The sequence below is a fragment of the Amphiura filiformis genome, chromosome 14 (assembly GCF_039555335.1).
Source record: "Amphiura filiformis chromosome 14, Afil_fr2py, whole genome shotgun sequence".
Taxonomy (NCBI): Eukaryota; Metazoa; Echinodermata; class Ophiuroidea; order Amphilepidida; family Amphiuridae; genus Amphiura; species Amphiura filiformis.
Genome location: NC_092641.1, coordinates 11,461,098 through 11,481,257, shown reverse-complemented (window position 1 = coordinate 11,481,257; position 20,160 = coordinate 11,461,098). Strand labels below are relative to the sequence as shown.

The following is a 20,160-nucleotide window of genomic DNA, read 5'->3' as shown; positions in this document are numbered from 1 at the left end:
TCTATTAAAAAAAAACAAAGTTACCCCGATATGGTTCAGTTGTGAAACTTTCTTGGCGCAGTATATATCAATATGCTGGCTGAATGTAGATTATTGTTTCTTCAGAACTCTTCATAGCTCTAGTCAAAGCTACAGCAAAAACGTAACCAGTCAAATACAAGTATTTCAAGTTGTATCACCTGCACTTTTAAGAGTACCCAAAGCAAGTATTTCTCACTAGTATAAACTGGACCCAAAGCAAGTACTACAGTTGTTCTCCTACCCTAAGCAAGTACTTTAGTGTTATGAGTTACAAGTCCCCCCGAGTCACGATCACAATTTATGGGACATTACAATTGCAGGAACCTGACCAGGTCTAAACTCTACGTAGTACAGGTCCTGGTACGAGAGGAGGTTCAATTTTTCCCCCAACAATCTACAATCCCCGAAAAATGTCCTTGAAACGCTTTAGGCATCTTGAATGAAATCAAAAGTGTATTTTAAATGTGGGTAAAAATGTTCAATATTTGGAATTAGAAGAAAGCTGGGCCATCAATTAACACTTTACCCTTCCCCACCCCCCATTATTCAATGTTGCGACACTTTAGAGACACGCTGAACACATTTGCACGTTTCAACATTGCACGGGGAGTGGGGGGACTTATTTTCCCTAAAGGCGCTTTAACGCTTCAAGACATATTTCGGGATTGTCTGAGGCAATCGCTAAAATTAACATCTGATTTTAAACTTTTGGCTGTAACTTTAAAACTACTTGATAGAATTACTCCAAATTTTCAATGAATATTAGTTAATGCATAAGCTATGATGTGAATATAAAATAAAACAACTACTTGTATCAATTTTGACTATATCGCCCTGCACTACAAGCAGGTTGCACCCATCACCTGTGTTTGTCTACAATCATAGATTGAATACAATAGCGCTCTTTTCAAACATACTAATCTTACAGAAGTGAGTGATCAGCATGATATAGTTCAATGCATAGGTATCACGTGAACGCTGCAGTGCAGGGCAATATAGTCAAAAAACGACCTTTTTCACCTTTTTCAGACCAACGCCCCCAAAGCAAAAAAAAACCCAAAAAACAAACGAACCAATAAAAAAATCGCATTAGTACGATCATGAAGTAGGCCTACTCATGCAGAGATATCTTTAAAATTGATCATTTTATTTGCTTGAAATGGTAAAGTGCGATTGTAAATCGTCCCATTGAATCACATAGTGATTTGACGGTTTACCATAGTCTAATACTGAATATTAATACAAGGAGTTTCTTTAATTTAGAAATGGTAAACCGTTGACAAAATTCATAATTTAGGACGATTTGGTGTCAACTTTTATTTGTAAAGTGTTTTGTTTGAAAGCTTGTTAAAAATACATCTAATTTTACTATTTACCGTTTTGTTAGCTCTAACATTATTTACATTTTACTGATTTTAGCAAATGTAAATCGTCTGTCGAGGTTTACCATTTTCATAATCACGAGAATGCAATGCGCACCCATATATCACGGAATCCCGTAATTATTTCCATAAGACAGCGTGGTGTAATGGACAGTACTTCAGACGGTGAAACGAAGGCTAGTGGTTCGAGCCCCAACAGTTTCACCTTTTTTTTTTGTTTTTTTTTGTGTGTGTGTGACTTATTCAAACCAGTAAACTATTCTTCTGTATTCATGACAATTGACATTGTGAAACACGAAAATAAGTTTTAAAGCCCTAATTTATCTATGGCATGATAATTGATTGTTGTTTTTTTAAATTGTAATAAAGACACACATAGATCCGGACATCTTTAAAGGTCATGAATATGGGTTCTATAGCAATTGTAAGATACCCCCCCCCCACACACACACCCCCACACACGTTCAAGTTTCATACGTTTCATAAGTATTTACTTATAGAGTGCTTGCACATAAGGCCATTAGTTCAAATCATCTCCTCTATAGGCACGCTCCAGAAGATATGCAAATGGATGGAGTACAAAAGAATTATTTGACCACTACCTAAATAAAAGATGAGTTGTTTTATTTTGTGCCCACACCATAGCCTATCTATTAATAAATATAGTCATGGAAATTTTTTCACGCTGGTACCTATGCATTGAACTATATCATGGTCGTTTTTTGACTATATTGCCCTGCACTGCAGCGTTCACGCGATACCTATGCATTGAACTATATCATGCTGATCACTCACATCTGTAAGATTAGCATGTTTGAAAAGAGCGCTATTGTGTTCAATCTATGATTGTAGACATACACAGGTGATGGGTGCAACCTGCTTGTAGTGCAGGGCGATATAGTCAAAATTGATACAATTAGACGTGAATTAGTTGTTTTATTTTATACCCACATCGTAGCTTATGCACTAAGTAATATTCATTGAAAATTTGGAGTGATTCTATCAAGTAGTTTTAAAGTTATAGCCAAAAGATTAAAATCAGATGTTAATTTTAGCGATTGCCTCAGACAATCCCCGAAAAATGTCCTTGAAACGCTTTAGGCATCTTGAATGAAATCAAAAGTGTATTTTAAATGTGGGTAAAAATGTTTGAACAATATTTGGAATTAGAAGAAAGCTGGGCCATCAATTAACACTTTACCCTTCCCCACCCCCATTATTCAATGTTGCGACACTTTAGAGACACGCTGAACACATTTGCACGTTTCAACATTGCACGGGGGAGTGGGGGGGGACTTATTTTCCCCTAAAGACGCTTTAACGTTTCAAGACATATTTCGGGATTGATCTAGCTTCAATTTGTTAAATTTTTCAAGTTAAATGGAAATGAATAATCTGAAGTTCTGAACCCTTGGTTTCTTGGCGACTAACACTAACAGATGATGATGATGAGTAAACAGACAGAAAATAGCAGCGCAGTAATCAGAGAAATATGTCAATATAAATCTAGAAATTAGTCATGAATTAATCACAACTTGAACTTGGTTCTACAACATTCTCATCTGTCAACGCGCAGTTCTTTAACCCCAACATGTTTCTACATAATATAAGTTGATTTGAATGCATTGGGTACAAAAACTCATAGTCCACAACTTGGGGTCAAATTTGACGCAAGGATTGTCGTATAGGGGTTACAAGAACTATGTCACTGGATTGAGGTTGTGGCTCATAAAAGGCTGGTACTGACCATTGAAATAGGGAATCTCAACACTCATAAGAATGTGTCAACTGTTTATCAAGGTAGCTAAACTTGAACTATTTTATCTGGCGCTTTTATGATGGCTTGAAGGTCAAGTTTCATAAAGAACAAGATTATGACAGTTGATTGCGAGTAATTAATTACAAAAGTTTTAATAGTAGCATTGATATCAATTCATTTCCCTTTCTGTCATGGTTTTTGGCAGGTTCATAAGTCAATTAGTAAGCTCATTTTATTCTGCACAACTGATCAATAGCTTTATTGATCATTGCCTTTTAAAGAGAATTTCTTATTGGTCAAACAATTTGCTTTCAGGCCAGGGTTCCCAGCATTTCACTACAACAAAATTCTGCCAGTTTTCACTTAATATTTCACCGACAAAATTTCAAAATTCCACGAAAAATATTTCCGGTTGTATTCCATGAAAACTATTTCCGGTGAAAAATATTTCCGGTGAAAACTATTTCCGGTGAAAAATATTTCCTGTTATATTCCATGAAAAATATTTCCGGTTGTATAGGCCTACTATCACGATATGGATGCTTATCAAATGACTAGCAAGAGATGGGCTTAGAGACTGATAAGAGAGAATTCTTTCTAATGTCTGAAATATGAACTCATTTTATTAGCTGAATGGTGTTCCTTGTATGCAAGATATACAAAAGGACAAAAATAATGACCCTCTTGGACCACTAAAAAACCCATTATTTGTAACTGATTTTGGCTGTTTTCCTCAAATTCCTGAAGTTTTCCCTACTTGAAATTTGAAAAATAGATTTTCAATTTCCCTGAATGCCCTGCTTGGCTGGGAACCCTGCAGGTATAATCAAGAACAAGATCTCACTGTAAATTATGGGTTACTCCTTCATGTAATAATACATGAAATTAGGGTTAGGGTTAAGGTTAGGGTTATGATTAGCTTACACGAAATAATTACATGAAGGACCTACCAAATTATGATAAAATGAGTATAATCAGGATAGGCATCTGATGCATCATAATTTTATAGAAGATCTAATTTCTTGGTCAGAGATTGCAATTTCTCTGGTTGATGATAAATGATGATGGAAAATCTGATAATGCCAGACTGCCTGGTACCCAACATATGTAGTGAACATAATATGAACCCTCGTTCTGTTTGCATGACATTTACATGGACGGATCAGTCCCCATTTATTTTGGTATTGCATGCATCCATCAGATACCCGATGGCGGCATGTTTGGGTTTGAAGTCCAGAGCCTATGTGTATCTCCCTGGTATCCAAAATAAACACGCTACTGTATTAAAAGTTCAAAGGATCAAACGGTCAGCGCATGCAGTAAACAATGTTGCCATGTGGGTTCCCTTTTACACATCTTTGGGCTACTTCCGGCTAGGCCCTACTTCCGGCAATTCCACCTTGTTGCTACATGTCATAGGGGCAGCGGGGTTCTACATCTATTATAGGTTTGGATTGGGTAAGAATGTGCGGCTGAGAGACCACTAACATACCACAAAAATATACAAAAGATTAAATTTGGACTATTTCTGTTGAAAATTATGGTAAATTTGCCCAATTTCTGGAAATATTTTCACAAAAAGATCTATATTTCCAGCTTTTTGAAAAAGGACACTCAAAGTTACACCAAAAACCCTAAAAATGCACCCAAATCTGTAGCTCATTCCAGAGTTAGTGTGCCATGTTCCAACAATTCATATTGATAATGTGACTTTTGTGCTACACACTCCAACCGCACTAATTCAATGCCTACAATTGAAACACCAATTTAGATTTTTTCCCCCAGAAATTGTACTATCAATTTATCTCAACAGGATAAATATTTATCAAACCATTATGGACCGCTTGGGCCTTTTTTGAGCCATCCAAGTTTGCGATCTAAGCAACTGGCAACTCCTGGCATTGTTTACTTATTTTATTTATGCCATACCAAAACAGTAGGACAGTAATTTCATGTATGCACTGACAAATCGGACAGTGATTGGAATGCAATCGGAAGTGAAGTGGAAAATTGATCTGGTTTATTATGATAACGGAGGAGGACCACTGTAACTAATTATTATTATCTGATCTGGAATGGGTAATAAGAATTTAATAATGATAATGATTTTGATAAAAGTGTAATAACACTACAGTTCTTTTATTTCAAACTTGCTGATTGACGCATACAACAGGCTTTCATTTTTGAAAATTGCAGGAGCTCTGTTAATCACTCTCCTGAGTTTACTAAGGTGCTCACCAAAGAGCTTAATCTTTTAATATCTGTATTAAAACATAGGGATTCAAGTAGTGAGGAGCTCAGTAAATCATACTCTTGGAATGTTTAGGAGAGCTGTAGCAGCTCTGGTGCAATCCAGCTCCTAACAAAGGATAATCCTGAAATAGAGCTAATGTTAGTATACATTACCCTCCCCAATTTTGCCTATAGATTTCTGGTAGAGAGTTTCCAGATTGAAACCCAAAAATCTGATGGACAACATAAACTTTTAAATTGGAATGAATTTGACTTTTGCCATTTTAGGCCACTAACAGTCAATTTTGAGTTTCCCCGTCAAATAATTTCTGAATACAAGTGAGGTAACTTTTTCATTATTCATTATTTTTCTGCCTTCATTATATGACCAACATGCATAAAATGTGTTTGTTATTTGCCGCTCACTCACTTGAAGATGGATATTTAGCCCAAATAAGATTCAAAAGTATATTAAAAAGAGTCTGCAAGGTTGATAGCAAAATGTATGTTTTGATTTTGATTTTTCCACAAAAACTAAATGGATTCATCATCTTTTTACAATAATGAATTCAAGTGAGGGTCAGAAAATGAAGTGAGAGCAGGTGACGGGAAACTCACATCAACTTTCATTGGCCTTATACATATATATGGCTTGTTTAATTAGGGTTGAATATTATGTAAGTGAGAATGCAAGCTGAGAATTATTTCAGGGCATTCAAATTCTCATGTTTCAGACTTAAAATTAAAAGTCATTCATGTTCAGATAGAACTGTGGGCTTGAAATGCTTCTGAGTTTCCGCTGATTCAGATTGATGGTTTTAGGGAATGCCTCAATGCCAGAGGAGGCAGATGTCGGAAAATACAAATTTACTGTTACGGACAAAAAATGTCATGAAGGTGTTAAAAAATCAAAACAAATTTTTCGCATGAAATTATACCTTGATATCTCCTCTTTTCAATCATATATATTTTTTGCTTAGTAAAATATTTGTTAACATGGTCAAAAAGCAATTTGTTTTGGCCTAATAGACTAGTCCTAGAACTAGCCCCGTTCCACAAACCGCGACGCCTCTCGAATAGCGAGCACCGAGCGTACTATCCTACAGTTGGAAAATCATCATACAGGTAGAATACAGCACAGAAACCAGTGCTAGACTAGTCCTAAACCTTCAATCATCTGAACACACAGCTTTGGAGTGCAAGCTGTTCAGACAGGGAACAGATTGACTTATCAATGATATTCACAGAATTGCCTTGTTTTTGAAACAACACCTAAACTAATTAATTGAGGTGTTAGCACAAAGACTGACCCAAATTTTTTTTATGCAGGGTAAGCTCAGTGCTGTACGGTGCGACCATTTTAGGCGCATTGGCGACTAGATTTTTGTTGATGGCGACTAAATATTCAATCCTGCGCCAATGGCGACCAACTGCTGAAGCTTTTTAATCGCCAAAAACAAAACATGTATGTAATGTAGCATTCAAGAGTACGAATGTATGCTATGAATATGCATTTATCATCATGTCTCAATGGGGACTTCCTGGAAAAAATATAGGCCTACACTGTACATGCTGTGTATGAAGTATGTAGCGTTGAATGGGAATATATGTAGATTGAGTACAGCAGCTATGAACATTCAACGCACATGGCTGTTCAGTTGGCACCTCAGATTTTTTACCTGGGAGCAAAATTTGGGCGCCTAAATTTATAAAGTTAGGAGCCATTGGCTCCTCAATCAGTTTTTGCACCGTACAGCACTGGGTAAGCTCTGTACAAACGAATACTTTTGAAATCCAATGTGCCATGTCCCTAAGATTATTTTTATAAGGCCAAAAAAATAAATAATGGTTTGTCTCAAAGCTCACGAGTGGTTTGAAAACAAATGCGAAATGCGATTTTTTTAATTCTGCATTTCTTTTTTTCCAAATCTCACAAATTTACAAATGCGCGCACAAGCTTTGAGACAAACCTTTTTTTTTTTTGCCTAATAAATGTTTAATTATCATTCATAACCTCATTAATAAACGCGATGCGTGCGATCCAATCATATCTTATTATTTGTGAAAACGCGAACGCAAATCGAGGTCATTAATATCTCACAATTGACCGCAAAATGCGTAGTTGTTCCAATGTCGCACACAATTGACTTCTGCGTGCGCCAGTGTTAGCGTCCAACGAACTGCTTGCCTTGAGCTGGCTGCCAGTATTTGGATTGCGCGCTACCATATTTGCACAGATTCTGATACGCACTTTTGTTATTGGTCGTTTTGTTTTAGCCTGATCGATTTTGGGAAAGGTTAGATGTAGAAATTGTTTATTTTTTACAAACTTTTGAGGAAAATTGTGTGTTATTTTGTAAAGTGAAAAGATCAAAGTGACGGTTATGAATGAGGTTAATAACTTTGCATCGGTTATATGCCGGGCATTTTGAAAAATCTAAACATTTTGCCTTTGGACCTCGGAATATCCCTCGGGCTGCGCCCCTCGGGATATTCCTCGTTCCAAAGGCAAAATGTTTAGATTTTTCACAATGCCTCCAAATAACCGATGCGCAGTTATTAACCTCTAATTAGATCTTTCCCTTAAAATACTGACCATACGTAGACCTAACTTGTATTTTTATGTGATGGCAAACTAACACTTTGTTTTTTGCTCAAACCCTTTTATTTCCTTCATTCGGAAAAGCATACCATTTTTTGGCCAAATGATGTTACATATTAGGTGGCAACTGGCAACACTAGATGTATTTAACTACCTACCTGCCTATTGGCCAAAAAGAAGTTTTCATTATCAATTGGACCAATCAGCAACATTGTTAGAATAATTTCAGCATGCAAAAATTTGCAAAGCTCCATTCTGATTGGCAACTGAAGTGAAGATATCATGTAATTGACCAATCAGAGGCAACGTTAGATCAGCATAAAATTGACATAGAAATGTACCCAAGATTCCTCATCAACAGAAAATCTTTTTGCAATTTCAATATTTATCTATCAAAGGGCATTACAATTAAGCTAGGGACCCGCAATAAATTTGTTGTAGGGGTCACAACCAGGTGATTTCCAAAATTACATAATTGTGTTTCTAGAAAACGCAGTTTGCCAGTTGGGATTAAGTCGGACGTCAGACGAATTCAAAATCCAACGCTACATTAATATTAGAAACAGAATTTCTTCCATTTCAAATATTAAACAACCCCGCATAGGGAGCCGCGAACGCACGTAGCGAAATGGGGACAAAGGGGGAAAAAGTCGGGAGGCCACTGTAGTTGTGATTCGTTGTGAAGTCTCGTCGTCGGGGGCCTCAGCTGAAGTAATTGTCGCATTAATGCAAACCGAGATATTAACAGTTGCAAGTTTATCCTCGTGAGCACTCGCTGAGTTGATTAAGTTAACACACTCTGAGGTAATCAAGAAGATATCTGTACTATCCATGAACCGTGAAGGTTTGAATTATGTGACTTTTTACTAGAAATACATTCACAAATTCACAATGATAATTCGCACACCCAAGTTCAGAAACTTCAAACCACAAGAAAGGCGTACATTGAAGGAAATGAAAATTTAAAGGAGAAAATATTGCCACTCACCTCCTGGGACCCTTTCAACCCTACCTATATACGGCACCATGAGCTGAAATTGTCTCACTTCTAAAGGCATGGTTCACCAACCTCAATTCAACAATCAAAGCTCAAAAGGCTGACCTCATGTTGAGGGGTATGAGGTTTGGTATCCAAGGAATCATTTTAAGAAGTAACATGTATGAAGCATATTAGTAGGGGGAACTTTGTACAGACATGGGAATGTTTGAGATCAATCATCAAACCTAGTACATGTTTTATGAGGACAAGTCTGGCAGCCCAATGATTTTGATGAATGCTAACCCAAAAGCTATGCGATAAACTACATTTCGTCATGTTGAGCTCAATGATGTAGAACCAAAGAGTAGGTACCGTCTCCACCATGGCACCATGTTTGCATGTCATTCATGGAGGGTAAAATAGTGTACAGTAAGGCAGTGACTCAAGCCCGGATATTCGGGTACCCGCCCGTTTTTTCCATACCCGGATACAAAATGCATTGAATTTGTATCCATTTTGAAATCATTAATAGAGTATGACATGAGTACAAATTTATTCAAAACACATAGGCCTACATTTTTTTTTTTTTTTTTTTTTTTTTTTTTTTGAATAAGTCAACCATGAATGATCCTACCGTTTAGCTCTAGGTCCAGGGACACTACAAAGCCGAAAAAATAAAAAACATAAAAATTTTTTTTATTTTTTTAAAAATTTTTACGTTTGATACGGGTACCCGGTTAGTTTACCCGCCCGAAATTAACCTCGGGTACCCGAATACGTCATTACCCGATAGGTCACAGCCTTAGTGTACAGGTTGTTTTGTGCTGGCAAACTCCATTCAAAGTGCTATGTTGTTTTCTTTCTGCGTTTACCTATATGCAGCTTTACTGAATAAAGGTATCTTGTTTGTGGCAAAGTAGTGTAAATTGTGCTATCTACTGAAGACAGTAAAACTATCTACTGAAGACTGCCAGGAAAGGTTTCTGTCCATTTTAGACAAAATAATGAGGAAAAGTGACAGACACCCCACCCGGATATTCTGGCCATTTAGCAACGTTCTATGGGGGAAATTGATGTCTGAATAAGACATTACAATGTATGTCATTATTATGTTTTGATGGATCCAAGTGTGTGAAAATATTGGATCCAAAACATAATGATGATAAAATTGGATGCTTTCCGCCCAATATTTATTGGTCTCGCTATAAGTTGTAAAATATTGGACTCGACTACGTCTCGTCCAATATTTTAATATAGCTCGACCAATAAATATGGGCTCAACCAATACAATTTTATAACAAAATTGATCCGTTGACCTGACAAACACAACAAATTTGGCTGATTCCATTCAAGTTGGGTAATGTGTAAACATTAAAAATAAGCCAAAAAATCAGGTTCGAAAAAAATTAACCAATTTCATATTATAAGATTGTGGCTTTAAATTTATAATCTTGTCCAGAAATTATATCTATTCCCTAGATAATAATCATTTGATATGCAACACTACCACTGCATCTTACAGTGTAAAAGTAAATCAACATCAATGATAAATTACTGGTCTGACGGACGACTCAAAGGACAACAATAATGACAGGCTTTGCAGGTTTTTGCTGCAGGTGGAAAACACCCCAGATTTAACCGCATTAGTAGATATAGTTTTTGGTGGCAAAAATGGTAAAAACTAAGAAAGTGATAAATGGTTCTTTTTTCATCAAGGCAATAATTTTAAACAAAAATAATTTTCCAAGTGTAACAAGGCCAGATTTGGTAAAATATATACCAAATTAAAGGCACATATTTCATTGCTCACTTGTACATTTAACTCAAATGTGTCGTATCAAATTCAAAACTTTTTCACTTTTTTTGGACCTGATGATACAATTTTTTAGGACATGTTAAAATGATTCATTAAAAGTTGTGTGTTAGGCCTACTGTTTATGAGCCTTCTGTGATATTACTTTTTAATATTTGACTGACTATACACATGTACGCTTCACCATTTTAAATCAGGTTTTTGCCACTTTGCGGCAGAAACCGGTTATTACTGCCGGTAAAAACGAACCCTGAATAAAGAAATATATTGTCAGGTGTCTGAACTCCAGAAACAGTCTCATTCCCACTGGCATATGTCAATAACCTCCATTCAATAACCATAGCTACAAATATGACCTAAAGTTATGGAGTATGAGTTGTTATTCAGTGCAAGTAGATGTCATTTTATGAGTGAACTGTGCATATATTGGATGTGTGGTGTGACAAATTAAAACAACAGCGGGCAAGGTAATTTTTTTTAATGCCAAAATAAAACTCCTCTTGTTGTCCACGGACAAGCCCATAATATCCTGTCCACTGACAAGGTCGGAATATTATTATTGAAATCTGAAACCGCGCCAACTAATTACTGAAGATGCCATCTTGTTTACTAATAAGGGAGGATTGCTCTTATGACCTAGATAGTCTCAACTTTCATACACAGTTCAATGATGTGTGCTATTTGCATAGTGCCTGACACACCACTGTGGTTCCTGGTCACGATATTTTGTAACAGGGGTCAAAAGGTCACATGTGAAATGATGGTAAGTCTTGAACAATGTATGGAAATATTTGAATTCAACTGCATTGGCCAGACTAGAGCAATTATATGAAATTGACCCTAGCATTTTGGCCAATTTGCTTTGAGTTTCTCACCCTTTAATTTGTTGAGTGAATTAGTAAACAATTCCCTTTTGACCGAAAGTTTATAAATATTTGCTTCTAAAATGAGCAGAGTGTTGCAATAAATTAAGCTGATGAAATTGCTGAGAAACATTGATCCCTGTTGTGCACACATGAAATCAAAAACGTTGTTGGGCATGAAAAACCTTGTACCGTATTTCCTCAATTAAACGCCACGTTTCATTTTCCAAAAGGGGGACGTTTATTAGGTCATTTTTAGAACGATAATTTCCATTAAAAGCATTAGAAAAGCTTAAAACTCACACTGAAATGACGAACTATGAACTTGGGATCAATGACTTCCGGTTCACCTTCTGGTTTGCGAGCAGAGTCTGATGGCTACTCAGTCGCGGCCATGTTAGTGTTATGAGATTTTACGCACTGTTTCCATGAATTTTCAGGTGACACATTGTTCTTGGCATAATTTGATTCATTGCTGTTACTATTTTATGTGATCTATATTTTCAAGGGTCTGTTCATGAATAAAAGTTATTATTAAATCTAGATCTATTCTCAATGAATTATGATCTAGGTAAGACAAGTAGTTTTATTGTTTGTTTTCTTAGAAATCAAGGGGTATGCTTTATAAATACATTATTTAATTGCCTTATCAATCATACTACTTTTACATATGAATTACGACATGTAACAGGAAAGAGTCACGTTCATTTTTCTGGCAGGTTCATGCTTTTGCATTTGTCCGCACATACCATGTTTCATCTAGAGAATAAACACCCAAAAGGCGTGAATTTTTTTTCAAAAACAGGGGGAGCGTTCATTACAGGTGCTTAAAATGTTAAAAAATTGCCGCGAAAATTGTTAGCAGGGGTAGCGTTAACCCCCGATCGGGGGTGAATGACCCCCTAAATTTAACAAATATTAATTTTTCACCCTCCATATATTGGGAATGTGCAAGATCGGGGGTTAACTCTGACCCTCTACTTTTGGACCTTACTCCTACCCCTGACTACACTGCAAAATATTTTTCACCCCCGAGATTTAATTTTCACCCCATGTATTTGGATTTTCTGCAAGCTCGGGAGTGAAAAACACAGAAAAACGACCCCCGACTTTCGGGCCTTAATGCTACCCCTGATTGTTAGCCAATAAAAAAGCTTTAAAAAAAAGTTTGCGATGTCATTTTCGCCAAATACCAATCGTGGCTGGCTAAATGGTAAACACAAGAAAGCATTAAAATTATTCATTTCAGGAAGGGAGCAATTTTTTCAAAAAGAGGGCGTTTATTAGAGGAGAGACATTTATTAGAGGAAATATGTTATGTATACGTTGATGGTTGATTTCATTGCCCTGCTGATCAAATTCTAATCTTTTCACTTGCTTATTGCAAGTATTTCAGATTCAAATAGACCTAACATTGGGCCTGTTCGAATTCAACCGTGTTAGCATTTGCTGCCAAATTACCTGTCCAAATGATCCTTTCCCTATAAGGGAATCAATCTCGTATCTGTCAAGCCACTTCTCTCCGTTCTTAATGATATAATCGTAGTTGTCATCGTCGTAACCATCGTTGTAAACTCTCTTCTCTTTCTTGTGCCCTGTATCCTCTCCTTGTGCATGATGAATGCCTCTTTTCTTCTTTTTGGCATAGTACACCTGCAGAGGGGAAAGATAGCAGATGTTTTTAATTTAGTACATTTGTTCATTACGAAAACATGTCATTAATTACACTGCACATTACATCCATAGCTACACACAGTAACTACTAATTCATGTCTGTAGACAAATTTGAAAACATCAAAACATTAATTATACACATTGAATGATGAAGTAAAACTGTACAAATGTACATTGTATGTTGATAAATGTACGCAATTCTATCAGATTCAATTCATAATGGGCACCCAAGTCGTGGAAGAACAATCGTATGGTTAGGGTTACTGACTGACCGTACGCAGCTCACATAGAATAGAATGTACTTGTGTTATGCTTCGTACTTTCGTAGCGACGATTGAATAACTTAAAGTTCATATCGTATGAACAAAAGAAATTGCTGAAATAAAAAATATTTTTACGACCAATCAACACTACTTTTGGGGGCAGCATACAACCCCACTGTTGCGATTTGGTAGTTCACAGCATCTTGCAAATGGTAATAGGCTTTGGCAAAAATTGCATTGATCATTTTATAGCCAGTGTGTAGAAGAATTCAAATATCATATACTTTTTTAGACCCTGTGGTTCTTGAGTTATGTTGTAATGAAGGCTGATACAACACAACACCTATTGGCCCTGCGTTACAAGGTGGGAGTACTAATAAGTGGGTGGTGTGACATTTTTCTTAACATATGAAATGACTTTAGTTATTTAGATATGAAGATGAACACCTACAGCTTTCATTTTGATATCATTTTAAAGCCTATTCTTTCTTCTTTCATTTGACACCAAACCCAGCCTTCTCTACCAATTCTAATTAACTTTATGATTAATTATGTTAACGAGCATGCAGGTGGGCGGATATTGGGACACGGATATTGGGACACGGTACCATAGAAACTGTATGGGAAAAGCGGCATCCCAAGTTTGGTTGAACTTTATTTGATTCTACAAACTAAAAACATGTCTAGAGGAAATGTTATTTGATTAAAGAATTAATAATATGTCATAAGTAGTCTTATAAAACTTTAATTCTTGTAAAACTTCAATTCAATTAGAAGGATTAAGTAACTAACGAGCTCAGATTCCCAATTTACTGCTTCCGATCAAAGAATTATTTTACAGAACTTACATACATGTACGAAAAATGTTTACCTCCCTATTTCATATCCAAGTGTTTTGCATTTATATTACAATGTACATTGTTAATCTTAAACATGTTCAAAATTACATTTTTATTAATTAGAAGGGTAATTAGGTATCAAGAAAGGATTAATTATTAAGGTGCAATGTGAGGGGGGGGGGGGGGCTCCAGAAAGTCGAAGTACCAATGTTGCTGAAAATTCAATTGAACCTGTTGAACCAACTGAAGAACAGCTTAATAATAATATGTACATGTACATGTATGATTTGATATGCAAGGGATCAATTGTTGCTAGTATTACCTGGTTCTGATTCCCTACATGGCTCAAAATAAGCTAAGGTGTCATAAAAGTGTAACACACAATTATTTTTCCAGCTCTTTTCTTTTGGTCTCCAACCAGGTTTAAATTATAGTATTCACATATATCGTTCATAATACACTAAAAGAAAGATAAGTTATAGACCATTTACTTCACAAATTTAATTTTCTAGCCCTTGCGTACGTTATATTTGACAGACACAATTTTGATGATTTTCTGCAATCAAATAAAAATTTATAAAGTATTACATAAGGTATTTTGTGGTTAATTAGGTATAGGACCTACAGCAACTGATTGTGGAAAAAAATGTGTCCAAATATTACAATAAGGAGGATAAATTGTTATAAATAAAATATGTGTGTCTGTCAAGCCATAACATACGCAAGATGTCTGTCAAATGTAACATACAGAATAATAATTTGGCAAAAACAGTAGTTCAAGATGGGAAATTGAATAAAGATCACATGCAGTTTATAAATCACATGTTTTAAAACACTTTTATAAACTCTAAACTATCATCATAATGTGAACATCAAGTGATTTTTAATTTTTTGAAACGTATTACGTATGTTACTTTTGACAGACACATACAAATCTTATATGTTACTTGCGTATAAATGTTTGACAGACAACACTTAACAATGGATTGTGTCATCAAAAAGCTTCTCCTCACAAAGTGATAGTGCCACAAAGCTAGGTGGAGCTAAATGCTATGTCATGTAGCATAATTAGCTGTATCACCCTAGTTTAGCAGGAATTACAGCACCGTCTTGCGTATGTTACTATTTGACAGACATTTCAAGAAAAATTTTAAAATTGTTATATGTTCAAAAAAGATGGCAGCCACTTACAAATTGATTATAATATGGAGAAATGAAGTTATTTACAATAGATTTACCCTTTAGTTTATGCTACAAGTCTTTGTTTATAAAAAACTGAGGGACTTCAAAATCAATCAAAAGTTTGACAGACAATAGTAACATACATAAGGCAAACTTTTAAATCCTTTTTGATCTGTTAACTTATAATTCATAATGCCTCTTTCTGTTTTTTTGATTGGTTTACTGCACCATTTTGGGAAACAGGTCACATGAATTTCTATAAGGATCCATAAAAAAAATTAAAAGCTGTTGAAAAAATGCGTCTCTTGGCATGTTACAAATAAAAGTGTAAAAATAGGCATTTTTACAGCTATTTTTTTTAATTTTTATTATTTAGAGTGAAAGGATTTTACTTAAATTTTGTATGCTATGTCTTTACTACCTAAACTTGCCACTAAACTAGCAAATATTCCATTTCTATAATTATTATTTTTAAAAAAAGATGTCAAAATATATGGCTATAATATGACACCTTAGCATATTTTGAGCCACATGTATGACTACCATTTGTTTGAATTGGAATCAGACGTAGTTATTACTGTTGATGAGCAAACACAAGCAGTGTCAGATGTTAACTACACTTTTGTACATGGAGATGAAGTAATTGTTGTTTTACCAAAAAGCATCAAGGGAGGGTTGCTTACTTGATCCAAGAAGTTAGTATCCCAAAGCAGAGCATAGTATATTAGGTATTGACATAACTCCATCACAGAAAAAATCTACTACAAACCTTGTTGTTCTTCAAACTGAGGATCACAAAGACATTTATATGCTCAATATAAACATGTGCTTGTAGAATGACTTATTTTGATATTTGTATGTTTGAAATTTGTGACGTGTCATATCAAAAGGAGACACTTTTGGGCAGGATCGTAAATGGAGAAATCGCCAAAAATCTGCCGGGGTGATTTTTTCACAATTTGGGTTTGTTGCGTGTTTGTGATTTTAATAATGTTAGAAATAATGTCTGATAGTTTCAGACCGGAATATAACTGGCATCTTGTATTTTTTGAGACATTTTACAAGGTAATTCCTACTCTTCAACATTGTCAATAATATTTTTAAATGCCGATATCTCAATTTCCAATTTTATAATACCATATCTTATGAACTCAATATCTTCGCTTAGGAATGTCCAATTTCATTGGGGAAAACGCCATTGTGGAGCAAAATATCTCTATATTTAAGATATATGTAAAAACCTCAAAATTGATAACCTGCCCAAAAGTGTCTCCTTTTGACATGACACGTCACATTTGTATGTGAATATGTTTCAGTGAATTTATTGATGATTTTTTCTGTTTAATCAGGCTACTTTTTACTAATCATATTTGCCTTTATTGAAACACACTACACATATTTCTGCCTTTTCGTTGTTTTATTCAAGTCGCGAGTAGTCAATTTTCATTCAAATTTTTGGGGTTAAGTAACATGTCAACCCCCAATAAACTATACATATTTGGAAAGGTCTTGGTGTGAGGAATTCAAATCTGGCATTTAATTTCATGTAGGGTATATCATAATGAAAATATGAAACTTTTTTCAGACACACTTTTTTTGAAAAAATTCTTCCCTACTTTGGAATATAACATTCTAGGGCATACTCCCACCACAAAAACAATGTCATTTATGGAATCCTTGGACAATTTCCTTTCAGAAAATGTATAATTTTGCTGGGGTAGGGTCAATACTTTTCAAGATATGGTATTTTGAATGTGCGAAGACGTAATTTTCAGAAATTTATGGTGCGTCACGAAAGAGGTTCCCACCTTATATCGCATGGCCCTTTATAAAACGTACATAACTCAAACAACAATAAATCAAGCAAGCACCGGTATATGATTTGTAGAATGAACTTTTGCAAAACATGCAAGTGTTATTTTTCCATATATTGATTTAGATAATGAAAATCCACCAACAATACCTCGTCTACTCTTAACAAAACAATTATTTTTACATCTAGACCAACATTACGATTTGGTCCAAACTGGCATGGAATCCAATTTACAGGTCTCAGAGAGCCATAAAGTAAGAAAGATGAGGGGAAAAAATCTGCACGCCCACATCTTATTATGCCCTCATCGCAGACAAGTTCATCTCTAGCTCCGACTTGACTGACTGACATATATCTCTACCTTTTGATTACTAATGAGCCATTCCAGTTGATATCCATAGTCCCACTGGAAGACATGATCTTAATCTCCCATACAGGGGGGTGTAGTCACACTTTCAGATAACCCCGTTTAAAATTCACACTCCCTCTGTGGGAGATTAAGGTCATGTTTCCTATAAATAGAGGGGGGTTATGGATTTCAACTGGAATAGCCCATAGCACTTTCCAAGCAACAACCTCAAATGCAAAGCAAATATTTCGTTTGCAATAGGCTATTCCATTCAAAATCTATGACCCTGTGGAAAATTTAAGCTTTCCACCGAGTTTCAAATAGAATTGGCTGGGATTAATTATTTTCAAAACCCATTGTCAATTATACTTGAAACCCATACTCCCTCTGTGGAAGACTATAGCTGAATCTTCCACAGGGGAGAGTGAATTTCAAATGGAATAGCCCAACATGCCTCAATCCCTAGGATTTGAGGCATACATTTTTAAGGTGAACTACAAATGTGGCTGTACTTTTCTACACACTGATATTACGAAAATATCAATTTTCATACGGGAAGGTGGGATCCAAGTTATTGAGTTACATGTGTATAGTGTTCGCCGTTATTTGTACTAGGTTGCAGAAACTTGCAAATGTGCGAGGAATACAAGAGTTCAACTGCAAACATGTTATTTTAACAAGCCCATCCAAACTGAATTAAAATTTATCCTCCCAAATTATGCAGGCTCTGAGAAAAAGTAAAACACAAAATGGAGCAAATAAACAACATCTTCAGATCGCTAGCTCTTGCAACACAACCTGCAGACGTGATGTTAACGTGTTACATACCGCGACGATTCGCATTACAGCAGTCCTAGATTTTGAAAAAACGGACTTGAAATAATATCAACAAGAACCGCCATCCTCGATTTGTCGCACACATCTTATAATCCTTTCACTGCTTTTATACCGAAATGATAATTTTCAAATGATACAAGGCAATTCTAGTGTTTCTTTTAAAATCAAAGATGAAAATTGCTTTGCGGATTGACTGCCTGCATGCAGAGTTATTATTACGTTCTGCACTGCGACGGTGTTTAAAATTCGAGGCCAGGGTGTAAAGAGCCGAGCACAGCCTGATATCATGGCACAATATGCAATGCAAGGTCGCAGCGACCTACTTTCAATTTTTTTTTTACCGAGAAAGTAAGCCAAGCCAAGCCCAGACCGACTGTCGTAGTCTGCAATAAAGGTCGACCAGTCGTCGTATGCCGTACAGCTCACCTTGGTTTACAACGAGTTACAAGCAGAGACGGGGAGGTTGTCGAGGAGGTAAACACATTAATGGACTGCACTCTCATCTAGGCTTCATTTTACCTTCTTTTCTAAGAACACGCCTGTGGAATTCACTCAAAATTACAATTTTCCATCGTAAATTTGCCACTATAAAATTGCAAACTGTTAAATTTGACTACATGACTATTGAAATACAAATGGAATGTTCTGTAATTTTCTTTTGATGTTGCTGACAAACACGATGTGAAGGAAAAGGCTAAGACCAAAAAGGCTTGAAAGTTAGCCTTTCCCTAAAAAAAATCAAATGAAGTTACCAAATTACTAAAACAAATCAACTTTACATAATATAAGTAACCAAAAGACAAGACAAGGGAAGCGAAAGTGCTCACCGAAAAGATTTTCTGTGCCAGCTTGTAATGTTTATTTTAAAACTGGACCTGACATCTTATATTCCATATAAAGTCCAATTTTGAAATAAACATTACAAGCTGGTATTCTTTAAAAGTCCAAAATGCAGAAAGAAGACAACTGAACTGTGCCAGTGGGTATTGGACCATTTTGGCTTCTGACTGTTACTGAAACAAAAGTGAGTCTTGTTTCTAAAACCGAGTTCTGTTCCCGACTAAATTCAGGCGAACCAGGACTCAAGTAAGTAAGTCCTCAACACATCATAATAAGTACCAACCTCATAACTCTAACAGTGATTTACCTTAGAAGTAACAATGTATTTGACGGATTCAAGGACTAAGTTACGATGAGTCGTAAATGTTAGTGAAATACACACCCCAGGACCCGTAAAATATTTGCCAAGAAATTTTAAGCCTCTCCATCTTTACGCCAAGACTATTCAGCATCACACGTCTGGATTGAATGCCCCAAGTAGCACTCTCTTAACCTAAATATATGATTGCAGCATTAATAGTGAGGCTATTTCATCAATTTGATTATCGCTTAAACCTGTTAAAGGCTAAGGCATCTCACAGTGCACTGGCTCATGCTATTAATACCCACGGCACACGTTCACTGACCCCTATGTATGTGTATAGACCTATACCATGACCTTGACTGATATTGTTATTCATACTCATCCCCTAAAAACTATGCCGGGTTCATT

The 20,160-nt window shown here is 35.8% G+C and overlaps 1 protein-coding gene across 1 annotated transcript in view; it reads right to left on the bottom strand.

The window, feature by feature from the left end:
- LOC140169695 (dual specificity tyrosine-phosphorylation-regulated kinase 1B-like) overlaps positions 1-20,160 on the bottom strand; it is an 87,222-nt gene that overhangs the window by 18,594 nt on the left and 48,468 nt on the right. The window contains 1 exon segment of the mRNA XM_072192993.1: positions 13,113-13,304. Coding sequence (XP_072049094.1) covers positions 13,113-13,304 — 192 coding nt within the window.